The sequence below is a fragment of the Balaenoptera physalus genome (assembly GCF_965194825.1).
Source record: "Balaenoptera physalus genome assembly, chromosome: 6".
Taxonomy (NCBI): Eukaryota; Metazoa; Chordata; class Mammalia; order Artiodactyla; family Balaenopteridae; genus Balaenoptera; species Balaenoptera physalus.
This window is the reverse complement of record NC_138885.1, coordinates 118,981,824-118,999,196: the sequence shown is the minus strand read 5'-3', so window position 1 is coordinate 118,999,196 and position 17,373 is coordinate 118,981,824. Positions and strand designations below refer to the sequence as shown.

The following is a 17,373-nucleotide window of genomic DNA, read 5'->3' as shown; positions in this document are numbered from 1 at the left end:
AAGAGAGACTACACCAGAAAGTCTCTGCTAAGTCCCACGAGATGTTAAATAGAACCACGAACAGGAAGGGCCGCGGATTGGAGGGTCTCAGGCCGGGCTGGGAAATGGGAACGGGGGAAAGAATTGGGCATTCGGGTAGGGAAGAGGGAAGGAGACTGGCCGGACGCGACTGGTAAAGAATAAGGGGTGGGGACGCCAAGCAGAGCCAGCCTTCGTCCCCGGTGCCCAGCCCTGGGAGAGCCAACTCCGGGCAAGAAGGAGCCCTAGGCGGCGTCTCCCTCCCGGGGGACCCTGGGGGCGGCGGAGGCCAGAGGTAAGCCCGAGAGCAGACGGCGCCGACCCCGCGAGGGGCGAGGCGCGCCCGCCGCTTCTTACCTTCGGGCATCTCCCGGTCGCTGATGTGCTGCAGGTGGTGGCCTTCGCCACCTGCGAAATCCAACTCGGCGGGTTCCACGGTAGCCGCCGCCGGAGCTACTGCCACCGCATTCCCGGCCGCCGCCTTGTAGACCTCAGACTCGCAGTCCGGCTCCGCTGACCCCCTGCGCCGGCCCGACTTGGGGCTGGCATTGGGGGACAGGCAACAACACAGCGAGTTCCCCATGGGGCGCCTTCACTCCTCGCCGCCGCCGCCTCCGCTCGTCCCCCGACTCTGCCGAGCACAGAAGCCGCCCCCTCCCCCAACAATGGCGCGGCGGGCACTGGCAGCCCCGGGCTATGCCGGGGCTGTGCCGCACATGCAGACGCGACTTCGCCCGCCGCTCTCCTGTCCGCCCAGCCGCCGGGGCCCCGGGCAGGGGTACGGCCCCGGCCGCACCCCTGCCCAGCCGCTGGGCCCCGGGCAGGGGTCCGGCCCCGGCCGCACCCCCGCCGCTGCCTCCCCGGAACCAACTAGTCTGTGAGGGCGGTGACCAGACCCGCTTATTTAAAAGGGCTGGGAACCAGACAAGCGCTGAGACGCGCAGCCACTGAGGGAGAGAGCGCAGCCGGAGCTCCTCCTCCTTCCGCTGCCACCTCCCGACTGAAAGTAGCTAGCCCGGCCGGCCCTTGCCTACCGGAATGTGTCCTTCGGTTACCTGGTTACGACGGACCAATCACGACCAGAGTTCCCTCCACGCGCCCTCCTCAGAGCGCAGGCATGTGACTCACAATGCCCCGCCCCCGCCCGCGGCTGCCCCGCCCCCCGAGCGGCGCACCCCAGACTCTGGTTTCCATTCATCTCTCGCGCTCCGAGCTTTCCGGTCCTGCGGGAAGCGCCGCGGGAGTTTGTTAATCGAAGCCGTCCTGAGTCAGTGGGCTCTGTAGAAAGCCCCTGTTCGTAAAATGCCAGTTCAGTTAGCAACTCGCTTTCACTGGGTCCACAGTTGACTCATTTGATGTATTGCTCAACGAACTTAGTTTCACCCCAATTTTTGACCGTTTTTTATAACTGAATGCTCCTCCTGTCTTGCCTTCCAAAGAGTGTTAGTTTCCGCCTACAGTTTAACCATAGCAACCCCCGGGGCCCTGGTCCTACTCTCAATAAAGAGCTGTGGCTGTGTCTTGAATGAGACTCGAGGACACGTCACCCCTCCACTTCCTCATCAGCAAATTAGGGACCAAACTCCCCCCTCCCACCTCTGAGGCGCTGGGATTCAGCAACTCGCTTTTCTCGCCTGTTGCTCTCTTCCACGGCAGGAGTTTCCAGGTTTCCCTACTTTAGCCAACAACAACGCATAAAGCACGATTTTCTCATACAAACTTGAGAGTCACAAAGTGAAGTACCACGGTCTTGATTTGATGAAGATGATAACGATAGTTAACATTTGGCAAACACTATGCGCCCGCCCCCGTTCCAAGTGAGGTACTCATTTAACCCTCGGGAACAAAATCCTCAGAAACCTTCATTTTACAGATTTTACAGACGCTAAGTCACGTTCCCAAGGTCACATGATTGCTCAGGGGTGTGGCCAGGATTTGATCCCTGATTGTGTGGATCCCCAAAGGCACCTTATTGTGATCATCAGAAAATAAAGGTCGAAGTCAAATTTGGTTGGAAGTGGCATAGTGTATCAGGATTTTCTTTTTTTAAGGAGGAACAATTTTTTGATGTGGATTTTAAAATACTTTCCCTTCATTCAACATTGATTAGTCCCTCCTACATGCCAGGCACCCGTGTGTGAAAAATAGTCCTGCCCTCAGTGACCTCAGGCACGGTGAGAAAACAAAGGCTTAGAAAGCCCAACAGTCTGAGGTCACACTGCTGCAAAGTACTTAAACCTGAAATTCAAACCTAGATCTATTAACCCCAAGTAGATGCTGGGGTAAAGAGCTTGGTTTTCTTCCCAGAAACATGAGAGCCATTGAATGTTGTGAAGTTAAGGAGTCACTATCAGGTGGTTTGTAGTGAGGTCACGCTTGAGAATAAGTAGGACTGATGGAAGCAACAAAACCCATTAAGAGACTTTATATTCATCTAAGAGAGGAGTGAGGGCTCAAACTAAAGGCAGTGGCAGAGATTGGAGTGGAGGGAAAGGATCTGAGGTCATCTGGGAGGTAGAATAGAAGTGCTCAGTGACTAGATATGGAGCGGGAAGGGGAAAAGAGAAGCAAAAATGGCTGCTAGGGTTCTGGCTTAGGGAACTATGTAGAGTGTGGTTACTTTTTCTTAGATAGTGCAGGAAAAGGAAGAGGTTTGGGAAGGAAGATCATTTTGGGTTCTGTTAAGCGGAACGTGGAAATGGAGCTCTCTGGTTGAAAGTAAGCCTCTGCAGGCTAAGTCCATTTTGTGATATCCCAACTTATGTTTTCAAAAATAACACATTAGATTAACCAAGATGGCGGAGTAGAAGGACGTGCTCTCACTCCCTCTTGCGAGAGCACCAGAATCACAACTTGCTGCTGGACAATCATTGACAGGAAGACCCTGGACTTCACCAAGGAGGATACCCCACGTCCAAGGACAGAGGAGAAGCCACAGTGAGACGGTAGGAGGGGTGCAATCAGAGTAAAATCAAATCCCATAACTGCTGGGTGGGTGACTCACAGGCTGGTGAACACTTATACCACAGAAGTCCACCCACTGGAGTGAAGGTTCTGAGCCCCACGTCAGGCTTCCCAACCTGGGGGTCCGGCTACGGGAGGAGGAATTCCTAGAGAATCAGACTTTGAAGCCTAGTGGGAATTGATTGCAGGACTTTGACAGGACTGGGGGAAACAGAGACCCCACTCTTGGAGGGCACATACAAAGTAATGTGTGCATCGGGACCCAGGGGAAGGAGCAGTGACCCTGGGGGAGACTGAACCAGACCTACCTGCTGGTGTTGGGGGGTCTCCTGCAGAGGCGAGTGGTGGCTCTGTTTCACCGTGGGGATAAGGACACTGGCAGCCGAGGTTCTGGGAAGTTCTCCTTGGTGTGAGCCCTCCCAGAGTCTGCCATTAACCCCACCAAACAGCACGGGTAGGCTCCAGTGTTGGGTTGCCTCAGGCAAAACAACCAACAGGGAGGGAACCCAGCCCCACCCATCAACAGTCAAGTGGATTAAGGTTTTACTGAGCTCTGACCGCCACAGCAACAGTCAGCTCTACCCACCACCAGAGCCTCCCATCAAGCCTCTTAGATAGCCTCAACCACCAGAGGGCAGACAACAGAAGCAAGAAAAACTACAATCCTGCAGCCTGTGGACCAAAAACCACAGTTACAGAAAGATAGAGAAGATGAAAAGGCAGAGGGCTATGTACCAGATGAAGGAACAAGAAAAAAACCCAGAAAAACAACTAAATGAAGTGGAGATAGGCAACCTTCCAGAAAAAGAATTCAGAATAATGATAGTGAAGATGATCCAGGACCTCGGAATAAGAATGGAGGCAAAGATTGAGAAGATGCAAGAAATGATTAACAAAGACCTAGAAGAATTAAAGAACAAACAAACAGAGATGACCAATACAATAACTGAAATGAAAACTACACTAGAAGGAATCAATAGCAGAATAACTGAGGCAGAAGAAAGGATAAGTGACCTGGAAGACAGAATGGTGGAATTCACTGCTGCGGAACAGACTAAAGAAAAAAGAATGAAAAGAAATGAAGACAGCCTAAGAGACCTCTGGGACAACATTAAACGCAACAACATTCGCATTATAAGGGTCCCAGAAGGAGAAGAGAGAGAGAAAGGACCAGAGAAAATATTTGAAGAGATTATAGTCGAAAACTTCCCTAACATGAGAAAGGAAATAGCCACCCAAGTCCAGGAAGCGCAGAGAGTCCCATACAGAATAAACCCAAGGAGAAACACGCCGAGACACATAGTAATCAAAGTGGCAAAAATTAAAGACAAAGAAAAATTATTGAAAGCAGCAAGGGAAAAACGACAAATAACATACAAGGGAACTCCCATAAGGTTAACAGCTGATTTCTCAGCAGAAACTCTGCAAGCCAGAAGGGAGTGGCATGATATACTTAATGTGATGAAAGGGAAGAACCTACAACCAAGATTACTCTACCCGGCAAGGATCACATTTAGATTTGATGGAGAAATCAAAAGCTTTACAGACAAGCAAAAGCTAAGAGAATTCAGCACCACCAAACCAGCTCTACAACAAATGCTAAAGGAACTTCTCTAAGTGGGAAACACAAGAGAAGAAAAGGACCTACAAAAACAAACCCAAAACAATTAAGAAAATGGTCATAGGAACATACATATCGATAATTACCTTAAACGTGAATGGATTAAACGCCCCAACCAAAAGACATAGACTGGCTGAATGGATACAAAAACAAGACCCATATATATGCTGTCTACAAGAGACCCACTTTAGACCTAGGGACACATACAGACTGAAAGTGAGGGGATGGAAAAAGATATTCCATGCAAATGGAAATCAAAAGAAAGCTGGAGTAGCTATACTCATATCAGATAAAATAGACTTTAAAATAAAGAATGTTACAAGAGACAAGGAAGGACACTACATAATGATCCAGGGATCAATCCAAGAAGAAGATATAACAATTATAAATATATATGCACCCAACATAGGAGCACCTCAATACATAAGGCAACTACTAACAGCTCTAAAAGAGGAAATCGACAGTAACACAATAATAGTGGGGGACTTTAACACTTCACTTACACCAATGGACAGATCATCCAAAATGAAAATAAATAAGGAAACAGAAGCTTTAAATGACACAATAGACCAGATAGATTTAATTGATATATATAGGACATTCCATCCAAAAACAGCAGATTACACGTTCTTCTCAAGTGCGCACGGAACATTCTCCAGGATAGATCACATCTTGGGTCACAAATCAAGCCTCAGTAAATTTAAGAAAATTGAAATCATACCAAGCATCTTTTCTGACCACAACGCTATGAGATTAGAAATGAATTACAGGGAAAAAAACGTAAAAAAGACAAACACATGGAGGCTAAACAATACGTTACTAAATAACCAAGAGATCACTGAAGAAATCAAAGAGGAAATAAAAAAATACCTAGAGACAAATGACAATGAAAACACGACGACCCAAAACCTATGGGATGCAGCAAAAGCGGTTCTAAGAGGGAAGTTTATAGCTATACAAGCCTACCTAAAGAAACAAGAAAAATCTCAAGTAAACAATCTAACCTTACACCTAAAGAAACTAGAGAAAGAAGAACAAACAAAACCCAAAGTTAGCAGAAGGAAAGAAATCATAAAGATCAGAGCAGAAATAAATGAAATAGAAACAAAGAAAACAATAGCAAAGATCAATAAAACTAAAAGCTGGTTCTTTGAGAAGATAAACAAAATTGATAAGCCATTAGCCAGACTCATCAAGAAAAAGAGGGAGAGGACTCAAATCAATAAAATCAGAAATGAAAAAGGAGAAGTTACAACAGACACCGCAGAAATACAAAACATCCTAAGAGACTACTATAAGCAACTTTATGCCAATAAAATGGACAACCTGGAGGAAATGGACAAATTCTTAGAAAGGTATAACCTTCCAAGACTGAATCAGGAAGAAACAGAAAATATGAACAGACCAATCACAAGTAATGAAATTGAAACTGTGATTAAAAATCTTCCAACAAACAAAAGTCCAGGACCAGATGGCTTCACAGGTGAATTCTATCAAACATTTAGAGAAGAGCTAACACCCATCCTTCTCAAACTCTTCCAAAAAATTGCAGAGGAAGGAACACTCCCAAACTCATTCTATGAGGCCACCATCACCCTGATACCAAAACCAGACAAAGACACTACAAAAAAAGAAAATTACAGACCAATATCACTGATGAATATAGATGCAAAAATCCTCAACAAAATACTAGCAAACAGAATCCAACAACACATTAAAAGGATCATACACCACGATCAAGTGGGATTTATCCCGGGGATGCAAGGATTCTTCAATATACGCAAATCAATCAATGTGATACACCATATTAACAAATTGAAGAATAAAAACCATATGATCATCTCAATAGATGCAGAAAAAGCTTTTGACAAAATTCAACACCCATTTCTGATAAAAACTCTCCAGAAAGTGGGCATAGAGGGAACCTACCTCAACATAATAAAGGCCATATATGACAAACCCACAGCAAACATCATTCTCAATGGTGAAAAACTGAAAGCATTTCCTCTAAGATCAGGAACGAGACAAGGATGTCCACTCTCACCACTATTATTCAACATAGTTCTGGAAGTCCTAGCCACGGCAATCAGAGAAGAAAAAGAAATAAAAGGAATACAAATTGGAAAAGAGGAAGTAAAACTGTCACTGTTTGCGGATGACATGATACTATACATAGAGAATCCTAAAACTGCCACCAGAAAACTGCTAGAACTAATTAATGAATATGGTAAAGTTGCAGGATACAAAATTAATGCACAGAAATCTCTTGCATTCCTATACACTAATGATGAAAAATCTGAAAGAGAAATTATGGAAGCACTCCCATTTACCATTGCAACAAAAAGAATAAAATACCTAGGAATAAACCTACCTAGGGAGACAAAAGACCTGTATGCAGAAAACTATAAGACACTGATGAAAGAAATTAAAGATGATACCAACAGATGGAGAGATATACCATGTTCTTGGATTGGAAGAATCAACATTGTGAAAATGAGTATACTACCCAAAGCAATCTACAGATTCAATGCAATCCCTATCAAATTACCAATGGCCTTTTTTACGGAGCTAGAACAAATCATCTTAAAATTTGTATGGAGACACAAAAGACCCCGAATAGCCAAAGCAGTCTTGAGGGGAAAAAAATGGAGCTGGAGGAATCAGACTCCCTGACTTCAGACTATACTACAAAGCTACAGTAATCAAGACAATATGGTACTGGCACAAAAACAGAAACATAGATCAATGGAACAAGATAGAAAGCCCAGAGATTAACCCACGCACCTATGGTCAACTAATCTATGACAAAGGAGGCAAAGATATACAATGGAGAAAAGACAGTCTCTTCAATAAGTGGTGTTGGGAAAACTGGACAGCTACATGTAAAAGAATGAAATTAGAATACTCCCTAACACCATACACAAAAATAAACTCAAAATGGATTAGAGACCTAAATATAAGACTGGACACTATAAAACTCTTAGAGGAAAACATAGGAAGAACACTCTTTGACATAAATCACAGCAAGATCTTTTTTGATCCACCTCCTAGAGTAATGGAATTAAAAACAAAAATAAACAAGTGGGACCTAATGAAACTTCAAAGCTTTTGCACAGCAAAGGAAACCATAAACAAGACGAAAAGACAACCCTCAGAATGGGAGAAAATATTTGCAAATGAATCAACAGACAAAGGATTAATCTCCAAAATATATAAACAGCTCATTCAGCTCAATATCAAAGAAACAATCACCCCAATCCAAAAATGGGCAGAAGACCTAAATAGACATTTCTCCAAAGAAGACATACAGACGGCCACGAAGCACATGAAAAGATGCTCAACATCACTAATTATTAGAGAAATGCAAATCAAAACTACAATGAGGTATCACCTCACTCCTGTTAGAATGGGCATCATCAGAAAATCTACAAACAACAAATGCTGGAGAGGGTGTGGAGAAAAGGGAACCCTCTTGCACTGTTGGTGGGAATGTAAATTGATACAGCCACTATGGAGAACAATATGGAGGTTCCTTAAAGAACTAAAAATAGAATTACCATATGACCCAGCAATCCCACTACTGGGCATATACCCAGAGAAAACCATAATTCAAAAAGACACATGCACCCGAATGTTCATTGCAGCACTATTTACAATAGCCAGGTCATGGAAGCAACCTAAATGCCCATCAACAGACGAATGGATAAAGTTGTGGTACATATATACAATGGAATATTACTCAGCCATAAAAAGGAACGAAATTGAGTCATTTGTTGAGACGTGGATGGAGCTAGAGACTGTCATACAGAGTGAAGTAAGTCAGAAAGAGAAAAACAAATATCATATATTAATGCATGTATGTGGAACCTAGAAAAATGGTACAGATGAGCCAGTTTGCAGGGCACAAGTTGAGACACAGATGTAGAGAATGGACATATGGACACCAAGGGGGGAAAACTGTGGTGAGGTGGGGATGGTGGTGTGCTGAATTGGGCGATTGGGATTGACATGTATACACTGATGTGTATAAAATTGATGCCTAATAAGAACCTGCAGTATAAAAAAGCAAACAAAACAACTAATACTAAACTTTCATTGGGTTATTTGTATGGAAATATGTTAATATAAATGTTTCAGACATTACATGAAATTTCTAAAAATCTTATATTTGTATTTGTATGGAAATATGTATGGAAATATGTTAATATAAATGTTTCAGACATTACATGAAATTTCTAAAAATCTTATATTTGTATGGAAATATGTATGGAAATATGTTAATATAAATGTTTCAGACATTACATGAAATTTCTAAAAATCTTATATGTTCTGGTATAATGTTATAAGTAATAATCCTAGTTATTACTTTAAAATGTATATCTCAGAAATAACTAATTTTCTTGTCAACTGCATTATTATGAACTTTCATCAAATCTTTTACCGTGGTCATTTTTAAGGCTTTTGTCATTTACAGACAGTTCTGGGTGTACTCTGATGATTTTGCAAATATGTTCCTATAAAAGGGTTTCATCTTCAAGAAATTCATGGAAAAGACTCTGACATGTACAGGTTTCTGGTAACTGACTGTACTGCTGAACTGAATGAATAAGCATTTTCAGAACTCTGATGAAAAACTTATGAACTCATAAAAGTGCTAACAAAAGATCAAGATGAAAAAAAACAATTAATTACATGGGACTGAGTGAACTGATGAGGATGAGTATAATTTTTGTGACTTTCTGTCTGAATTAAAAAAAAAAAAAAATCCCACAAGGACTCAGAGGCAAAGAATATACAAATCAATTTTCACTGCAAAGTAAAGGAGCTGTTACAGTGGAGGATTACTGGACTGAATGTCAATATTATGACATAGTATGAGTGTGTTTCATGTTTGGTAATGGCAATCATTGTTGCTTTTGTTGTGGTCATCCATGTACAATGCTTGGTGTCAGTCTATTTATCTCTTGTAAAAATAAAATACAGTGTGTGTGTGTGTGTGTGTGTGTGAAAAAAAAAAAGGAAATGATATAAATGTGACTATGAATGAGTGTATTCAATAGTTAAAATGATCTATTATATTAGTGATATATATTGTGGAATTAGTATTGTTTTTCTCTAAAGAGCAATGTGGAATACAAGTTATTTGTTTCATTTAAAAAAAAAAAAATAACACATTAAATCAATTTAAAAATGTGATTGGGGAAATTCCCTAATGTTGACGGCTAAGAATATCACATTTTTCATGGAGCAACTTGGAATCTATGGTTTTAGTAAATGAGGCATCCTATGTAAAATAAAACTGGTAAATGAGAGCTCTACCCACCACCAGAGCCTCCCATCAAGCCTCTTAGATAGCCTCAACCACCAGAGGGCAGACAGCAGAAGCAAGAAAAACTACAATCCTGCAGCCTGTGGACCAAGAAACACAGTTAGAGAAAGATAGACAAGATGAAAAGGCAGAGGGCTAGGTACCAGATGAAGGAACAAGAAAAAACCCCAGAAAAACAACTAAATGAAATGGAGATAGGCAACCTTCCAGAGAAAGAATTCAGAATAATGATAGTGAAGATGATCCAGGACCTCGGAATAAGAATGGAGGCAAAGATTGAGAAGATGCAAGAAATGATTCACAAAGACCTAGAAGAATTAAAGAACAAACAAACAGAGATGACCAATACAATAACTGAAATGAAAACTACACTAGAAGGAATCAATAGCAGAATAACTGAGGCAGAAGAACGGATAAGTGACCTGGAAGACAGAATGGTGGAATTCACTGCTGTGGAACAGACTAAAGAAAAAAGAATGAAAAGAAATGAAGACAGCCTAAGAGACCTCTGGGACAACATGAAACGCAACAACATTCACATTATAGGGGTCCCAGAAGGAGAAGAGAGAGAGAAAGGACCCGAGAAAATATTGGAAGAGATTATAGTCAAAAATTTCCCTAACATGGGAAAGGAAACAGCCACCCAAGTCCAGGAAGCACAGAGAGTCTCAGGCAGGATAAACCCAAGGAGAAACACGCCAAGACACATAGTAATCAAACTGACAAAAATTAAAGACAAAGAAAAATTATTAAAAGCAACAAGGGACAAACGACAAATAACATACAAGGGAACTCCCATAAGGTTAACAGCTGATTTCTCAGCAGAAACTCTACAAGCCAGAAGGAGTGGGACGATATATTTAAAGGGATGAAGGAGAAGAACTTGTAACTAAGATTACTCTACCTAGCAAGGACCTCATTCAGATTTGATGGAGAAAGCAAAAGCTTTACAGACAAGCAAAAGCTAAGAGAATTCAGCACCACCAAACCAGCTCTGCAACAAATGCTAAAGGAACTTCGTTAAGTGGGAAACACAAGAGAAGAAAAGGACCTACAAAAACAAACCCCAAACAATTAAGAAAATGGTAATAGGAACAAACATATCGAAAACTACCTTAAATGTGAACGGATTAAATGCTCCAACCAAAAGACACAGTCTCGCTAAATGGATACAAAAACAAGACCCACGTATATGCTGTCTACAAGAGACCCACTTCAGACCTAGGGACACATACAGACTGAAAGTGAGGGGATGGAAAAAGATATTCCATGAAAATGGAAATCAAAAGAAAGCTGGAGTAGCAATACTCATATCACATAAAATAGACTTTAAAATAAAGAATGTTACAAGAGACAAAGAAGGACACTACATAATGATCAAGGGATCAATCCAAGAAGAGGATATAACAATTATAAATATATATGCACGCAACATAGGAGCACCTCAATACATAAGGTAAATGCTAACAGCTATAAAAGAGGAAATCGACAGTAACACAATAAGAGTGGGGGACTTTAACACCTCAATTACACCAATGGACAGATCATCCAGCCAGAAAATTAATAAGGAAACACAAGCTTTAAATGACACAAGAGACCAGATATATTTAATTGATATTTATAGGATATTTCATCTGAAAAGAGCAGATTACACTTTCTTCTCAAGTGCACATGGAACATTCTCCAGGATAGATCATATCTTGGGTCACAAATCTAGCCTTGGTAAATTTAAGAAAACTGAAATCATATCAAGTGGCTTTTCCAAACACAACATTAGGAGATTAGAAATCAATTACAGGAAAAAAACATAAACAACACAATCACATGGAGGCTAAACAGTACATTACTAAATAACCAAGAGATCACTGAAGAAATCAAAGAGGAAATCAAAAAATACCTAGAGACAAATGACAATGAAAACATGATGATCCAAAACCTATGGGATGCAGCAAAAGCAGTTCTAAGAGGGAAGTTTATAGTAATGCAATCCTACCTCAAGAAACAAGAAAAATCTCAAATAAACAATCTAACCTTACACCTAAAGGAACTAGAGAAAGAAGAACAAACAAAACCCAAAGTTAGTAGGAGGAAAGAAAACATAAAGATCAGAGCAGAAATAAATGAAATAGAAACAAAACAAGAGCAAATATCAGTGAAACTAAAAGCTGGTTCTTTGAGAAGATAAACAAAATTGATAAACCTTTAGCCAGACTCACCAAGAAAAAGACGGAGAGAACTCAAATTAATTGAATTAGAAATAAAAAAGGAGAAGTTACAACAGACACTGCAGAAATACAAAGGATCATAAGAGACTACTACAAGCAACTCTATGCCAGTAAAATGGACAACCTGGAAGAAATGGACAAATTCTTAGAAAGGTGTAACTTTCCAAGACTGAACCAGGAAGAAATAGAAAATATGAACAGACCAATCACAAGTAATGAAACTGAAACTGTGATTAAAAACAAAAGTCCAGGACCAGATGTCTTCACAGGTGAATTCTATCAAACATTTAGAGACCAGCTAACACCCATCCTTCTCAAACTCTTCCAAAAAATTGCAGAGGAAGGAACACTCCCAAACTCATTCCATGAGACCACCATCACCCTGATACCAAAACCAGACAAAGATACTACAAAAAAAGAAAATTACAGACCAATATCACTGATGAATATAGATGCAAAAATCCTCAACAAAATACTAGCAAACAGAATCCAACAACACATTAAAAGGATCATACACCATGATAAAGTGGGATTTATCCCAGGAATGCAAGAATTCTTCAATATATGCATATTATTCAGTGTGATAAACCATACTAACAAATTGGAGAATAAAAACCATATGATCGTCTCAATAGATGCAGAAAAAGCTTTTGACAGAATTCAAAACCCATTTATGATAAAAATCCTCCAGAAAGTGGGCATAGAGGGAACCTACCTCAACATAATAAAGGCCATACACGACAAACCCACAGCAAACATCATTCTCAGTGGTGAAAAACTGAAACCATTTCCTCTAAGATCAGGAACAAGACAAGGATGTCCACTCTTGCCACTCCTATTCAACATAGTTTTGCAAAAAACTATGTAAATAGTGCTGTCAGGTAGTGCTTCTTCTTTGGAAGAAGAAAAAGAAATAAAAGGAATAGAAACTGAAAAGAAGAAGTAAAACTGTCACTGTTTGCAGATAACATGATACTATACATAGAGAATCCTAAAGATGCCACCAGAAAACTACTAGAGCTAATCAATGAATTTGGTAAAGTTGCAGGATACAAAATTAATGCACAGAAATCTCTTGCATTCCTATGCAGTAACAATGAAAGATCAGAAAGATAAATTAAGGAAATGATCCCATTCACCATTGCAACAAAAAGAATAAAATACCTAAGAATAAACCTACCTAAGGAGATAAAAGACCTCTACTCAGAAAACTTTAAGACACTGATGAAAGAAATCAAGGATGACACAAACAGATGGAGAGATATACCATGTTCTTGGATTGGAAGAATCAATATTGTGAAAATGACTATACTACCCAAAGCAATCTGCAGATTCAATGCAATCCCTATCAAATTACCAATGGCATTTTTTACAGAACTACAACAAAAAATCTTAAAATGTGTATGGAGACACAAAAGACCCCGGATAGCCAAAGCAATCTTGAGGGAAAAAAACGGAGCTGGAGGAATCAGACTCCCTGACTTCAGACTATACTACAAAGCTACAGTAATCAACACAATATGGTACTGGCCCAAAAAAGAAATATAGATCAGTGGAACAGGATAGAAAGCCCAGAGGTAAACCCACACACCTATGGTCAACTAATCTATGACAAAGGAGGCAAGGATATACAATGGAGAAAAGACAGTCTCTTCAATAAGTGGTGCTGGAAAAACTGGACAGCTACATGTAAAAGAATGAAATTAGAACACTCCCTAGCACCATACACAAAAATAAACTCCAAATGGATTAAAGACCTAAAAGTAAGACCAGACACTATAAAACTCTTAGAGGAAAACATAGGAAGAACACTCTTTGACATAAATCACAGCAAGATCTTTTTTGACCCACCTCCTAGAGAAATGAAATAGAAACAAAAATAAACAAATGGGACCTAATGAAACTTAAAAGCTTTTGCACAGCAAAGGAAACTATATACAAGATGAAAAGACAACTCTCAGAATGGGAGAAAATATTTGCAAATGAATCAATGGACAAAGGATTAATCTCTAAAATATATAAACAGCTAATGCAGCTCAATATTAAAAAAAAAAAAAAAACCCAATCAAAAAATGGGCAGAAGACCTAAATAGACATCTCTCCAAAGAACACATACAGATGGCCAAGAGGCACATGAAAAGCTGCTCAACATCATTAATTATTAAAGAAATGCAAATCAAAACTACAATGAGGTATCACCTCACACTGTTCAGAATGACCATCATCAAAAAATCTACAAACAGTAAATGTTGGAGAGGGTGTGGAGAAAAGGGAACCCTCTTGCAGTGTTGGTGGGAATGTAAATTGATACAGCCACTATGGAGAACAGTATGGAGTTTCCTTAAAAAACTAAAAATAGAATTACCATATGACCCAGCAATCCCACTACTGGGCATATACCCAGAGAAAACCATAATTCAAAAAGACACATGCACGCCAATGTTCATTGCAGCACTATTTATAACAGCCAGGTCATGGAAGCAACCTAAGTGTCCATCGACAGACAAATGGATACAGAAGATGTGGTACATATACGCAGTGGAATATTACTCAGCCATAAAAAGAAACGAAACTGAGTTATTTGTAGAGATGTGGATGGACCCAGAGACTGTCATACTGAGTGAAGTAAGTCAGAAAGAGGAAAACAAATATTGTATATTAACGCATATTTGTGGACTCTAGAAACATGGTACAGATGAACCGGTTTGCAAGGCAGAAATAGAGACACAAATATAGAGAACAAACATACGGACACCAAGGAGGGAAAGCGGGGGCAGGGTGGTGGTGGTGTTGGGATGAATTGGGAGATTGGGAATGACTTATATACACTAATGTGTATAATATAGATAACTAATAAGAGCAAATGATTTTTCCAAATGTGCTATAACATACACACACACATGCACGCACACACTGTCTCCTGTTTGTAATCAATTCTATCCCACCTGGATCTTTTCTTATTAATCCCCCTCAAAAAAAAGAATTAAATGATAGTCATTATTCTAGAGATATGAGTATCCTCCCTATTTTTCTCCCGACCTTACAGGTGAGTCACACAAAGAAGTTGGTACCTGCTCACCGTCGCACAGAGTCACCTGAGAGCATCCAGGCCCCAGACTCTGGGGTCACAGAGCCAGGGTACAACCGGGCAGCTGATGGTCCAGGCAGCCTCCCGAGACGCCAAGCTGAGCACTTATGATTAACACATACGGTATTCTCGGAAGGTCGTGTCTCTCTCCCTCATAACAGCCATAAACATCTGCGATCATGTTTTCCGTGTGTCACTCTTTTCCTGTGCACACAGCCACAGCCGTACCCCCAGCAACAAGCAGCAGTCACCACTCGGGGCAGGAAGGAAGCACCTGTCGCCCGCCACTCACGCCCCCCTGCCCCGCCCCAAAGCCTGCGCTTCCAGAATCTACCTCCGCTAGTGGTCATGGGTGGGGGGAGCTGGGGGGTGCTCACCGGCATGCACCTTGTGTCTGGACCCCTTCTGTCCTGCTTTGTCCTCTCAGCTCCCAGCACAGCTCCTAACAGGTGCTCACACTTTGCTCTGTTAGTGATGTACACGCATAAATGGTGTGCACGCAGGTGCAGGTACGTACACATCTGTAACCACAAAGTACTTTTCCAAATGACATTTAAGTTTACCTTCATAAAGTCCTGACCCCTTCAGGAAAACCCTCACGGCTGTGGAAAAGGCCAGCTTGGCGCCACTTCTCCTGGCTGCCCTCCCCGGCAGGAAGGCAGTGAAACCTCTGGCGTTTCTAATGCCACAAATGCAGAAGCTGCTATTTGTCTACCTTGTCACACAAGCCATGACAGCCTGGATCTATCACCAAGATGACAGGACTAGCACTGCCTATGTCGAGCCCACACACCTTCCCCAAAGCACTGCTGCCGCCTCAAGGGGTCCGAATGTCCCCAGGTTTACAGTTGAGGAGTAATTTCATGCTCCTCAGCACGTAACAAAAACTTAAGATAATTATAATGTGAAGAGTCAACTAATGGAGCCATTTGGTAAAGTATAATTATCTGAAGAGAAATCATTAAGGATAATATTCAGCAGGATAGAGATGAGAAGAGAATACGGTATATTTTACCATTAACAGTTATGCTGATTTGTAAAATTGATATCAAAATGCAGCAATTATAAAAATATAAAGGCACAATTTTATTCAAACCCGAAATAGCTAATCAGGGATTCCCTGATGGCACAGTGGTTAAGAATCCACCTGCCAATGCAGGGGACGTGGGTTCGAGCCCTGGTCCAGGAAGACGCCACATGCCGCGGGGCAACTAAGCCCGTGCGCCACAACTACTGAGCCTGCGCTCTAGTGCCCACGAGCCACAACTACTGAGCCCCCGTGCCACAACTACTGAAGCCCGCATGCCTAGAACCTGTGCTCTGCAACAAGAGAAGCCACCGCAATGAGAAGCCCACGCGCAGCAACGAAGACCCAATGCAGCCTAAAATAAATAAATAAATAAATAAATAAATTTACAAAATAGCTAATCATAAATATAAATTCTCAGTACAAGAGTCAGAAACAGAACTTCCTCCCTCTTACAGCATGACATACCATTAATTCAGATAAATACTTATGATTCAACAGTGCGTATCAGCTGTTACGTACCAGGCATGTAATTTATTCACCCAGTCTTGCGTCTCTTTCTGAAAGAAAGGGGAACTTCCCCCCTCACTCACAAGCAGCCTCACTGGCAAAGCTGCAATCATGCCCTTTCCAAAGGCAATCATTGACTTAGACTGGTCCATATTTACACCTGAGGGTGGGATGAGGCCCATAAAGCATACGGGCACCAGATACCCAGACAAACGTGGGTTCTGAAAGCAAGAGAGAAGGGGCGCGGCTGTGACTGGGAATGAGCAGGGCTGATGGAGGCTGGGACAGAGGCCAGGGACGGGGTCAACGTCCAGGGAGAGACGAGAGCGTGAGCAAAGGCCCTGAGGCGGCCTCAAGGGCACGAGCACATCAGACAGAGACATGAGCTGGCTGGGTGGTGCTGCCGTTGTCTGACATATAAACACAGAGAGAGAGCGGGGTTTCGGGATTCAGATTAGGCGGAGGATCTTGGAAGTGTTAACTGGACAGCCAAGCGGGGCTCACCGAGGCACCGTGTTGGGCATCAGTGGGTTAACCAGAGGCAGGTGAGGCCACCTGGAAACATACAGCGAGAAAAGAACCTGCAGCAGA

The 17,373-nt window shown here is 41.8% G+C and overlaps 2 protein-coding genes across 2 annotated transcripts in view; both read right to left on the bottom strand.

Moving 5' to 3' along the window:
• Window positions 1-601, bottom strand: part of LOC309662961 (cyclin-Y-like protein 1) — a gene marked incomplete at its 5' end in the record, with an annotated part of 34,303 nt that extends 33,702 nt beyond the window's left edge. The window contains one exon of the mRNA XM_082466162.1: window positions 376-601. Coding sequence (XP_082322288.1) covers window positions 376-601 — 226 coding nt within the window. The remainder of the gene's footprint in view (window positions 1-375) is intronic.
• LOC309662885 (putative hydrolase PNKD) overlaps window positions 1-17,373 on the bottom strand; it is a 751,075-nt gene that overhangs the window by 492,637 nt on the left and 241,065 nt on the right. The gene's annotated exons all lie outside the window — the stretch shown is intronic.